The 12,846-nt window shown below is 42.8% G+C and overlaps 1 protein-coding gene across 1 annotated transcript in view; it reads left to right on the top strand.

Moving 5' to 3' along the window:
- The first annotated feature begins 1,903 nt into the window (after positions 1-1,903).
- LOC114411117 overlaps positions 1,904-12,846 on the top strand; it is a 33,250-nt gene continuing 22,307 nt past the window's right edge. The window contains exons 1-6 of the mRNA XM_028374874.1: positions 1,904-2,086; positions 4,277-4,654; positions 4,750-5,295; positions 5,486-5,709; positions 5,865-6,075; positions 6,153-6,312. Coding sequence (XP_028230675.1) covers positions 1,904-2,086; positions 4,277-4,654; positions 4,750-5,295; positions 5,486-5,709; positions 5,865-6,075; positions 6,153-6,312 — 1,702 coding nt within the window. The remainder of the gene's footprint in view (positions 2,087-4,276; positions 4,655-4,749; positions 5,296-5,485; positions 5,710-5,864; positions 6,076-6,152; positions 6,313-12,846) is intronic.

Genomic DNA, 12,846 nt, shown 5'->3' on the forward strand with positions numbered 1-12,846 from the left:
CTTGGACCTTTCTCTCTCTAGAAACTCTAGACATGCAAAGCTTTGAATCTCAGTCCAAACTCTCCCTCTAAAATCTGATTTCAAGCTTAAATAGGTGGCCTTGTTCGTGCTCGTGCGCTTAGCGCAATTATGGACCGCTTAGCGCACATTAGTGAATTTTGGCTTAGCGTGTGCCTTTCTCCCTTAGCAGATGAACTGAAGCGGTGCGCTTAGTGAGATGAAGCAGTGCGCTTGGCGAACCTGTACAACTCATCTTCTTCCAGAGTCTTCCTCGCGCTTAGCCCATGAGTGTTGCGCTTAGCGGACACTCGCTAAGCCAGCAGATTGACTTAGCGAGAAGGTGAAAAACAACACTTTTCAAAGCTTGCCTAATTAACCTGAAATTGAGAGAAAATGATTATTAAACACACAAAATGGAAGTACTAAGTATTTATTACCTATACTTAACAGAAAATACTTATAACACTACAAAATAACCATAAATTGGAAGAGTTTGATACAATTTACACAAGTTTTATACACACAAGTTAGTTGTATTCACCGACTAACACATACCCGATTCAAATTAGAAAAATAGTTTTTTTTTGTAAAAAAATATTAAAAATTTGATTTTAGAAAAAATAAATTGATTGTTAAAAATTTATCTTTAACTACTTATATATCAATAAATTTATTATAAATCGTTAAGAAAATAATATTAAATTATGTAAAAATTCTAAAATAAAATTAACTAGTAATAAAAATTCTAGGCCTTTTGATTAAATTATACTAAAATTCTAAAGATTTTAAGTGCCGGGGCGGATTCGTGTTCGGGGTCGGGGCAAATCTAGTAATCTCATACCTGTACCCGTAGCCGACTTTTGGTTATCGGGAAAAACCTGAACCCGAACCCATACCCAGTTAACTCAAATATTGTCCGTCAGAACGGATTCGGATGGATACCCACGGGTACGGATTTTCTTGCCATGTCTAATCATGCATTTGATGTAATTAGGTGGAACTTACCAAGGTTCTCAATGTTATGAAGAGGGTCCACGTCCACAAAAGTTCCATAAGTGGTCAAATCATTTTCTTTGTTTAAGGAAGACCTGTCAGGCATTTGTATATCATGACAGTTAGGCTCCATTCCTTTGAGTTAAAAAAGATAAAGAAAAAAAAGGAAAAATAAATAAGAAAATAAGATGATTTACATTTTTTACATTTCATTTTAATTCAAAAAATTTATTTCAATTGATTTTTATTTCATTTTTTTCCACTCAATCAAACGTAACCTTAATGTGGAGAGAATTAAATTTGAATCGATGAAAATAATTAGAGAACACAACACAAACCTGTTTTGGTCACTGCACAAGAGCACCAAATATTTGGGTTGGTGTCTGAATATTCTGAAGAAAACTGATGTATACTCTTGCAAACCCTCTGAAGCAAAAACTTGCAATCAAATGGGCCCAATCCACTTTTGACGAATGAACCTTTTTGGGCGTTGCTAGGTGCACCCAGCAATTCAATGAACTTTCAAAAATACCCTTCATTTAAAAAATAAAAGTTAATATATTTTTTTTAAAAAAACCTTTTCTTCTTCCGCGCTTTCGTTCTTCTCCCGTGCACCCAGCAATCTCCCTCCCAGCAAGCTTTCATTCTTCTTTCGCGCTTTCGTTCTTCTCCTTCCAAAAAGGTTCGTCTTCTTCCTTCGTCTTCTTCCGTTCTTCCTTTGCACCCTTCATTTGCTTCTCGATTTCAAATTTGGTTCCCTTCTTCTCCTCCACAGCTATTGGCATCCTCCATTGGCTATTGGCATCCTCCATTGGCTAGCTTTGTTCGTTTCTTCCGCCATCCAGGTTAGTGTTCTAACCTCGTGTCTGTTTGAATCGCGTAAATGGCCGTAGGATAGACGACATTAGTGATGTGTAGTGATGTGTGGTGCCTGAGGTTGAAGACGAAGATTCTTCCGCGAGAAGAACCTTCTTCCGGGCGTGTGGAAGTGGAAGTTGGATATTGTAGCGGAAGAAGGAGTTCTTCCACGGGCTCCTGCGGAAGAAAGGTGAAAAGGTTCTTCCGCGGGTTCCGGCGGAAGAAGGCGAAGAAGGTTCTTCCGCTGGATCCAGCGGAAGAAGGTTCCGCAGGCTACATTTTATGGTCGTGGAAGAACCTGCGGAACCTTCTTCCGCAGGCAACATTTTTTGGTTGCGGAAGAACCTGCGGAACCTTCTTCCGCAGGCTACCTATCCTTCTCGCGGAAGAACATGCGAAACTTCTTCTGTGGACCATGTTTTGCTGTTTTTTGGTTTTTTTTTCTTGAAAATTTTGTCTGAACCACCAATTTATTGATATTAGTAATTAGTTTTATTTATTTATTTGCTATTACAAAATGTATATGGTATTTAACTTACACAAACTCCCTAATTTTGATGCATCACCGTACTACAGGTTTATTGTATTTTGCTTTCATTTGGTTAGGATGTCTAAATTGAATTGTTATTTACTGTCATTTGGTTAGGATGTCTAAATGACTGTGTACACTGCATAAATTATGTGGATTAGTTAGGATTCTTTTCCCCTGATGAATGAGAGGGTTAAGAAAAAAAACAAGGTAAGCTAGGATACTAATATGCACTAAACTCAAATGGGATTGAAGTTGTATTTAAATATTGTAATAGATACCAATAGAACCAGAATGCAACTATTAGACTAATGATAGACTTGTAATTAAGAAAAAATATGAGACAAGAAAACAAAGTTCCTATGTTACTCTGTTTCTAAATTTATTTTGATATTGAAAAGAAATTTGTCTAATCTAATCTAATAGCCTGCAACCTGTCAAGTACAATGGGAATTCTTTTGATATTGAAAACAAATTTGTCTACTCTGATACCTACACAATCTAAGCAATGTTATAAGCATGGGAATTCAAAGCTGATACCATATGAGATAAATAGGAACTTGTGAATCACAAATACAGCATCGCATCTCATCATCACACAATGTTACAGGCTAATAGAATTCATTTCAGGCTAATAGAATTGAAGAGAGAGAGAAAAATGGAGGAAACTGAAAGGTAGAAGAATAATAAACAAAACTTAGTGATATTAATCAGGAAGTAGTTGAGGGCTAGCTTTTAGGTTGGATTCTACGTACCAAAAAATAAGAATAAGCAAAAAGTAAGACAACATTTGATAGTGCTTTACATTTGTTGGAAAGTATTAGTTTGCTTTCTACATTGAAGCAGTTAATAAGCACAAATTGATCTTCTTTATGTCAATATATGCGAGCGGCACATGAATCGTGTGTTGATCCCCTTCTCAAGCTTCCAACCATAGGTAAACTTACCCCACATTTGTTCTTTGCACTTGCTCTACATAAATGAGATCTCATTAAAGATTGAATTAGTGAAATATTTTTGTTTCACCAAGCTGTGTTCTAGATAAGTTTCATCATGAGACATATTTGAGAAGCAACCATCTCCTGATTCTTTAAATTATGCATCAAATAGTGGCCTATGCGAGGGAGATAATAAGGAGATTGAGTGTAGAGCTGCAACATCAAAGCCTAGATATGTTTTGGCCAACAACTCAGATCTCAACATATTTGAGAAGCAACCATCTCTTGATCCCTTGATAATTTTGTCACAAGATTTTGGATTGGATTTATCAGAAAACATTTTAGTCAAGCAAGCTATGCTTAATGTATTGTATAATATAATTCTAGACATGTAAGGATGGCAAAAATGTGGAGTGAATTAGCTTTGTATGGATTATGGAATACGAGGTAGGTAGCAATTTGGATCATTACTAATGAGAGAAGGGTAAGTGTTAATCTTGTTGGAGCTGTAAAAAGAATTTAAGCATGATCCAAACAGAAACCAAAAATTGTGCCTATTATTTTTCCCTCGGAAGTAAATCTTATAATGTTTGATTTGATTATTCCCTTGGAAGCAAACTATTTGATTATTCAATTTTAGTTTTTAGGAGAATTGTGTCTCCTAAATTCTTTGTCCTATTTTCAAAATACTAAACCAAAAAACAAAAAGAATCAAGACACACAAACCAGCTTCGTTTGGAAGAGAATGGCATGCCTTGATTCTACATGTCCCTCATAATGAAGCATAATGTCACACATATCATAAGTGACAATGTCACACATATCATGAGAACATCATGTCCAAGAAACATTGAAAACTTAATTTGACCAAATTAGTAAGAAACATACAAAACAAGTGTTTGAACAAATTTGTAATGACAAAGCTTTGTTACCAATTATTTGTTCTTCATGATTTCAGATCATGGTTAGAATACGAGGTTTAGGTCATGCGTTAGGAGTTGGTAGAGGTAGAGGCATTAGTGAGGATCCGCATCAGGCTGATGTTCCTCGACGTTGCAGGCCTATTGCTTCAGCATGTAGGCAACGGGTTCGTGTGCATAAGGACAATACAGAGAAACCTAAGGATGTGCCTCAGTTGCATGAGGGTGTTCCTCATGTGTCTGATGCTACCCCAGAGATGACAGGCGCCGCCGATGCTGTTCACACAGAGGGAGTGGCTATTGATGGAAGCTTGGGGTCACCTGCTGCAGATGAGGGATTCCCCGGTGGGCCACGCGACCCATCCTTTTTGACAGGTTTTGCTGAGCATGTTGCACACAGCATTTGGAGTGGACAGGTAAGTAGTTTTTAATGTTGAGTAATTACATAAAAATTATTTGTAGTTTGATTGTTTTTTATATACACGTTATTATAAATTGTTATTCAATTTAGGAACGACCCGATCTGAAGTTGGTCTCCCACGATAGAAAAGTAGATAAAATTGGGAGACCAGCGCCTGAGATCGAAGGCATGATTGCTGCCACCGGATTGAGTCCACTGATCAGGTGTTCTGTTATCACTACTGATCCTGGACTCATATCCGTCTTCGTCGAGAGGTGGCATCGCGAGACTAGCACGTTCCACTTGCCAGTAGGCGAGTTGATGATCACGCTGGATGACGTGGCGTCACTCCTACACGTTCCCATCACTGGCGCGCTGCATAAGTTTGAGCCGCTAGTTACTTCAGACACGATTGGTCTACTGATAGAGCTTCTTGAGGTCAGTCATGAGGAGGCTACATTTGAGACCCGACAGGCTGGTGGGCCTCATGTCCGGTTGGGGTGGCTTCGGGACTTGTATGAGAGCCAGTGCAGGGCCAGACGATGGGTTGCAACAGTCCGCACGTATCTGCTCCACTTGGTGGGTTGTACTCTTTTCGCCAAGAGTTCAACCCATGTACATGTCGTGCACCTAGAGGCTTTCAGGGACCTGGCCCAGGTAGGGGGATTCGCCTGGGAAGCGACTGCATTAGTCCACATGTATGAGCATCTGAACGACGCGTCGCATGCCTCTACACGGTAGCTGGGCGGTTATATTAAACTTCTCCAGGTACTATTATTACTGATAATTTAAATTGAAGTAGCATTGAATCCCTTTTTTTTTATTGATGTTGACTATGTGTTTGTAGTGCTGGATATACGAGCACTTTCCTACAGTGCATACATGTGTCATTCATGATGCTTATGATGAGGAGAGCCCACGGGCCTACAGGTGGCTTACGGGTAAGGCTCATATGACGGGGATCCAGGGAGCCCCGTATCGGAGACGTCTGGATGCCCTGACTGTGACTGACATGTGCTGGATGCCCTATGCTGAGCATCGAGGAGTCAGGGGCTTTGACTTGATATTGTCGTACACCGGCTAGCTCAGATGGGGTCAGATTGTGGTGTACGTTCGACCTGAGCGGGTTCTTCGATAGTTTGGCTACCTTCTGACGGTCCCTCCATCGCCGGTTTGTGATTCTTTGACGGGTGATGATATAGATGACCGGTGGCTACATTTTTCAGACCATTTGATGCCTTCAGGGGAGCTCTGTGTAGTTCCTGGGTAGGTGGCGCCAGACTACATAGAGTGGGTTTTCGGATTTCGCACCCGTTCGTCACCTGGACCGAGGAGACTGCTGAGCCAAGACATCCGCCTCCCCCTCATGATGAGGAGTTCGTTGAGCCACCCATCCCTGAGGTTTCAGTCGCGTCCGATCTCCCTACGCATTCAGTGGTAAGCATAAGTTGTGTTTTTCATAATTTAAATTTTTTAAAAATGTGATACTGACTTTGTTATTTTGACTGTGACAGGTTGACTGCGAAGGATGTCAGGTGATGGCTGAGGATTTAGGAGCGATTGCTGAGGATTTGGAGCGGGTCATCAACCTCAGGATGGTCACTGAAGGCACTGACTTATATGACATCATGACTCGTTGTCTGAGGAGAGCTAGAGGTGACGCCGCAGATGGAAGTTGTCGCAACCTACCCTTCGGCGGGAGGGCGACGCGTGACTCGCTGGATGCGTGTTCCACGAAAGGAATACGCGCGGAGTCGCCACCAACGTTTATTTGAGGAAAACGTCGGAAAAACCGGAAAAGACGCGATCTACGAACTTGAAAGGTTCGGGAGTTGTATTTACGCATGGGGAAGGTATTAGCACCCCACACGTCCACCCCAAGGGACGACAGCCTTTAATCGAATGTGCAAACATGACTTTGATTTTTTATGTTCCTTTTTTATGTCTCTATATCCTTTATACCCTTTTTATATTTTCTCTTTTTGTGGTCGACAAGGGTGTTTCCCTTTGCTCCTACGTATTCCTCAATTTGGGATGAGGAAATCAGACCTACGTAGTTCTTTTTTATCAAGTGATTCTTTTTTACTTTAAGAGGTGATCATTTTAAGGCGTTGGACCTTAAAAATGATCCATTTTACTTAGTGAGGAAATGAAATGACAAACTTTAAAAGCCTATTTTTTATGGACGAGCTTGACTAGGCGAATTGATTTTAGCCTTTAGTTTCACTTTAGTTATTAATCAATTCGATTAAGAATGAGAAATCCCAAAGAGAAAATGTCCACTTGATTTTCCGCTTTATTTTACTAAAAGATGTCTTTTTTTGATTATTATATTATTTTTTACCTCTTTTTGATTTCCAACGTGGTTACGGCACGACCGAACGGTCGGAATTCATTTTAACCGAAATTAACGGATGTTACAATTCAAATGATCGGTGGAAATTTATTTTATTTTTAAGTTAAGCGAGCAACGACTTAAGTAAAATGGCTTAAGCACGTCAACAGGGGGTATAAAAAGTAAACAAAACGAGAATAAAAATGCACGAAACACAATGTGGACCACTACGGGCGCATAGAATGAATTGAAAAGCTTGGTTCGAGGTACTTACCCGTTGAAGATCGAAGAACGATGAAGAACGAATGAAGAACGTCGAAGAACGGTTGAAATCTTTGCGAAATTCCTCACGGAAAACGTTACGGAAACGTTTCGGAAGCGCCTCGGCTTAGATTTTCTTCACGGAAACAATTTTTCCAAGCAAATTCGAAAGAGAGAGAAGTGCCTAAGGGGCTGGACCCCTTTCTTCTTCACTTCCTCCCCTATTTATAGCAAAATAGGGGAGGTGGTTGCCGCCCAGCTCGCCCAGGCGAGCTCAGCTCGCCCAGGCGAGCAGGGTTGCTTCCTCCAGAAGCAACCGCCTTCTGGAGGAATCTTCTGGAGGGCCCAAATGGGCCTGGGTGCTATTTGCACCCCTATTTTTACTAAGTACACCCCCCCTCTGCTGTTTTTTGGTGATTCTTTTTTCGTAAAGTTACGGAAACTTACGAATTTCGTAACGATACTTGTTTTCTTTCCGTAATGTTACGGAACCTTGCGGATTACATAATCATCCCCTTTTTGACTTACGGAATGTTACGGAACCTCACTTAATTATGCAACGATGCTTCCATTTGATTTCCGGTGTGTCACGGAAACTTACGGATTGTGCATCAATATTTTTTTGGTTTTTTGGCATGTCCTGGAATTTCACAAATTGCCTAATGATGGGTGCCAAGCACCTCACGAGGACCAAAGAATGGTCGCATGTCATCGAGCAAAGGTCCCCGGACGAAATTAGGGTATGACAGTTGCCCCTCTTTACTTGTCTTTTATTGGAGATAAAAGGAAAGTAAAGATAAGACACTAATTTCGTTCCTCTCGATTTGGCGAGAGTCGCGGGTGACCATAAAATCTCCACATGCAAATGACTTGTTGTTCCCAAAATTTCACAAATTGCCTAATGATGGGTGCCAAGCACCTCACAAGGACCAAAGAATGGTCGCATGTCATCAAGCGAAGGTCCCCGAAAATCAACGTATGACACTAATTTGGCTCCTCTCGGTTGACGAGAGTCGCGGGTGACCATGACTTGTCGTTCCTAGAATTTCACAAATCGCCTAATGATGGATGCCAAGCATCTCACAAGGACCAAAGAATGGTCGCATGTCATCAAGCAAAGGTCCCCGAAAATTAGTGTATGACACTAGTTTGGCTCCTCTCGGTTGACGAGAGTCGCGGGCGACCATGAAATTTCCGCATGTAAATGACTTGTTGTCCCCGGAGGAACAAAAGGTGCAGAAGACTATGTCAGTCTCTGCATGCTATCAAGCGTTCTGTCTTACAGATAGCAAAAGAATGTTTATACGGATAACCACTCGGGTATTTCCGCGTATCATCGGGCCCGCCGCCTCTGGATGATACAAGGGTGCAGAATGACCAAACTTGGTCTCTGCTTGTCATCGGGCCCGCCGCCTCTGGATGACAAAAGGGTGCGAATAACCGTAAGGTATCTCCGCGTATCATGGGTGCAGAATGACCAAACTTGGTCTCTGCTTGTCATCGGGCCCGCCGCCTCTGGATGACAAAAGGGTGCGAATAACCATAAGGTATCTCCGCGTATCATGGGTGCAGAATGACCAAACTTGGTCTCTGCTTGTCATCGGGCCCGCCGCCTCTGGATGACAAAAGGGTGCGAATAACCATAAGGTATCTCCGCGTATCATGGGTGCAGAATGACCAAACTTGGCCTCTGCTTGTCATCGGGCCCGCCGCCTCTGGATGACAAAAGGGTGCGAATAACCATAAGGTATCTCCGCGTATCATGGGTGCAGAATGACCAAACTTGGCCTCTGCTTGTCATCGGGCCCGCCGCCTCTGGATGACAAAAGGGTGCGAATAACCATAAGGTATCTCCGCGTATCATGGGTGCAGAATGACCAAACTTGGCCTCTGCTTGTCATCGGGCCCGCCGCCTCTGGATGACAAAAGGGTGCGAATAACCATAAGGTATCTCCGCGTATCATGGGTGCAGAATGACCAAACTTGGTCTCTGCTTGTCATCGGGCCCGCCGCCTCTGGATGACAAAAGGGTGCGAATAACCATAAGGTATCTCCGCGTATCATGGGTGCAGAATGACCAAACTTGGTCTCTGCTTGTCATCGGGCCCGCCGCCTCTGGATGACAAAAGGGTGCGAATAACCATAAGGTATCTCCGCGTATCATGAGTGCAGAATGACCAAACTTGGTCTCTGCTTGTCATCGGGCCCGCCGCCTCTGGATGACAAAAGGGTGCGAATAACCATAAGGTATCTCCGCGTATCATGGGTGCAGAATGACCAAACTTGGTCTCTGCTCGTCAATCACACTTGGGGTCACTGAATGACGAGGTGCGGATAACCGTAAGGTGTCTCCGCGGGCTACCAGCTCTTGAGTCATGGCAACAAAAGGCGGTATGGTCGACAAAAGGGAGGCTCTTGCTCCTACGTATCCTCCAATGAGGAATTCAGACCTACGTAGTTCTGGATAACTTGTGAGACTTGAAAAAGTCTCGGTGTTTTCTCCACTAAAATGCAAACATGCTTTAGCAAAGAGACAAATATTCCAACTGTTTAAAGCAGCATATGCTTTTTTTGAGTGACAAACAATGCGTCTACCAGGGAAGGAGAGTCTGCTGATGGGATCCCCCATAACCATAAATGAGATTTTGGATGTTAGCATTTCGTTTCTAAATGACCATTTAGAGGAAACACTGGGTCCGACAAAAATAGAAGAAATCCACTCAAAGTGTATCAATCTCGCACAGGTAAGTGTTTCATCCTAATTCCGGACCATAGATATGTCCTGACTTGACTTTGCAAATTATTTCCTATCAAATCAAAAATTACATGCGTGATCATGGATCAAATAGGACTTCCCTTGGGAATGGGTTCTTTTGGGGAGTTTTTCGGCTTTTGTGTGTTTTTGGCTTTTGATTTTTCTGGCTTTTTTCTTTTTCTGTTTTTGTTTAGTGCGGGGCGAGAAAAAGGGTCGCTAGCGCACGGGATTCTGGTTGGTAATCAAAGGGAGAAGACTATTTTAGGTTGTGGTTCTCTTTCCTTCTTTTTTCGTTCATTTGGTGACAATTCTGTATTGTTCAGATATTGTCTGGTCAAAAGACCTTTCTGCACATTTCTTCTAGTTCTTTGATCAAGAACTTTCTTTCCTTCCTTTTTTACTTTCTCCTATTCTTTGGTTGGGAATTTTCTTTCTTTTCTTTTTGACTTTCTCTTTGATTGGAAATTTTCCTTCTTTTCTTTTTTTTGCTTTCTCCCACTCTTTGATTGGGGGAATTTTCCTTCTTTTCTTTTTTGCTCCCGAGGGTAAGGATTGACATTCTCACCCTAGGTCAAGGTTCATGGTGAGTCAGGATTTTGGCTCAAGGTTTGTAGAATGGCTAGACATGATACATGTCGGGGTTTGGTTTGGTTCAAGGATAAAAAGGGATGCCCCACATTATTTCCATGACACAAATGCAAAAATGATGATTTAGAAACTTTATGCAAAACTGGTCATGCATGCACCTACGCGGACACTCAAGTGTCAAATCTTTATGGTCATGTGATGCTAGGGTTCAGGATTCATTTCCTCTAGTTTAAATCAACCCAATGTTTCCAAAATATGTTCTTTTATCAATTTGTGCATTCATCCGAGTCCATTTCGGGCGTCTGGGAAAATCTTCACAGCATTCACCCTTCAGGTGTATACACATTTTCCAAAAACTGGTTATGATCAATGAATTTTTTTCAAAGAAAAGCTGAAAATCGTCTCTTTTCAAAAGCATGTTGGTTTTTCAGCTTAACAACTTATTTTTTTTCTTTTTTCTACCTTTTTCCTTACTTGCCCCTTTTTTTTCTTATTTGCTCTCTTTTTCTTTTCACTTTCTTCTCTTTTCTATCTCATTTTCTTTCTTTTTCTATTTCATTTTTATCATGATTTTTTTTTTGTTTATTTCACATATATACTTTTGGACGATGTTCCTAAACGAAGAACTCTACACGGTTCTGGAATTTCAAACATCATTGATAGTAGTGATATATAAACACTAACGCAACAATCTAAACAAAAATGTATGCGCTGTACAAATGACAATCGAAACAACAAAAACAAACATTAGTCTCTCAAGTCAACACAATAACATAGAATAAAAATGATAAAAGAAATATGAAAGAAAACATGAATCTGGGGATCTCCCAGTCACGTATCTCCACTCCCTCCCAAGAAGTCAAGCAAATCGGCCATCTCCTCGTCCTCGTGGGCCTCTTCTCCATCGCCGGGAGCTTCTGGGGGCGCCTCTCCTGCTTGGGCCTCAGGCCAATCTCCGGGCCATGCAACCTCTGCCCTGAACTGGTCTGGAGTAGGGCATGAAAAAGAAGCGAAGCCCTGGCTCTGCATGCTGAGGCTCATCTGGTACAGACAATCATGGGTCTGTACATGTGCTCGGTGGTTGGCCGCCTGTTGGCGAACCAAATGCCGTAAATACTGCTCCATGTCAAATGCCCCAGCCTGGCCAGCCTGATGAGGCGGTGGTGGCGCGCCTGCGGCCTGTGGAGCATCACCCTGAGCCTGTCTCTGGGTACAGTACTTCTCAATAAAAGCCCGGGTGATGGGCGGCCGAATCACCTTGGTAGGTGCAACGGGGACCCCGAACGACTGGCAGAGTCCTGTGATCAGTGCGGGGAATCCCAGAGCCCTGTTGGACTTATCTGGGTCCAAAGGGTGCCTAGTGGGCGTCATACCTGCAAAAATATAGATGGCATCAGCGATCAACTGAGCCACATGGATGCTCATCCGTGTCAGGATGGCGTACACCAGCTGGCACTTCGGCATGGGGAGGTCGAAATTATGATCGGTGGGCAGGATGTTGCTGAGGAGCAACGTCATCCATATCTGGGTCAGGGTGGTCATGTTGGTGCGCATGATTCGCACTCGCCTTCCTGCAGCAGTCCGGGCAAAATCTTGCCCCGGTATACATAGCAGCTGGGCGATGGCCTCCTCATCGAACCCATCAGACCGGTTCCTCCTCTGGCCATACTCGCATTCCTGGCCCTCTTCCAATACCATCGGATATCCCAGGAGCTGGCTGATAGCGTCGGCATCGAACGGGATCCACTGACCCCTAACCCAGGATCTCATGTCACGCACGCCCTCCTCTGTTGGCCAAGCATTGGCATAAAATTCAAGGACTATTTCTGGATCAAACTTGGCCATGGGAGTAACCAGTGGTGCCCACCGCCGGCGCCCTATTTCTTCCTGGAAATCAGTATACTCGTCGTCCTTGAGCTGGACGCGTCGCTCCCGGAGAAACGACCATCCCTTAATGGCTTCGAAGCGCTGCTGGTGTACAACACTCCTAAAGCGGTGACTGTCGTACTCCGGGGTGGAACTAGTTCCTTCGGCCACCTTGTCCTTCCTGGACCTCTTTGAGGCAAGCTTCCTCGGGGCCATTCCTGCGAAGGCAAACATTTGGAAAGTTAGTTTTACCAGTGGGACGTTACTCTTTAAAGCAAAAATGGCATATAACCTCCTCCCATAAATACAAACATCAATGTAAATTTAGAGTAAGCTTATGCGCATACTTCCTTACAAATGTTCTCTTGCACAAGACATTCTATTAACCGAAAAAATGCACCCA

This window comes from Glycine soja, chromosome 5 (assembly GCF_004193775.1).
Source record: "Glycine soja cultivar W05 chromosome 5, ASM419377v2, whole genome shotgun sequence".
Classification (NCBI taxonomy): domain Eukaryota; kingdom Viridiplantae; phylum Streptophyta; class Magnoliopsida; order Fabales; family Fabaceae; genus Glycine; species Glycine soja.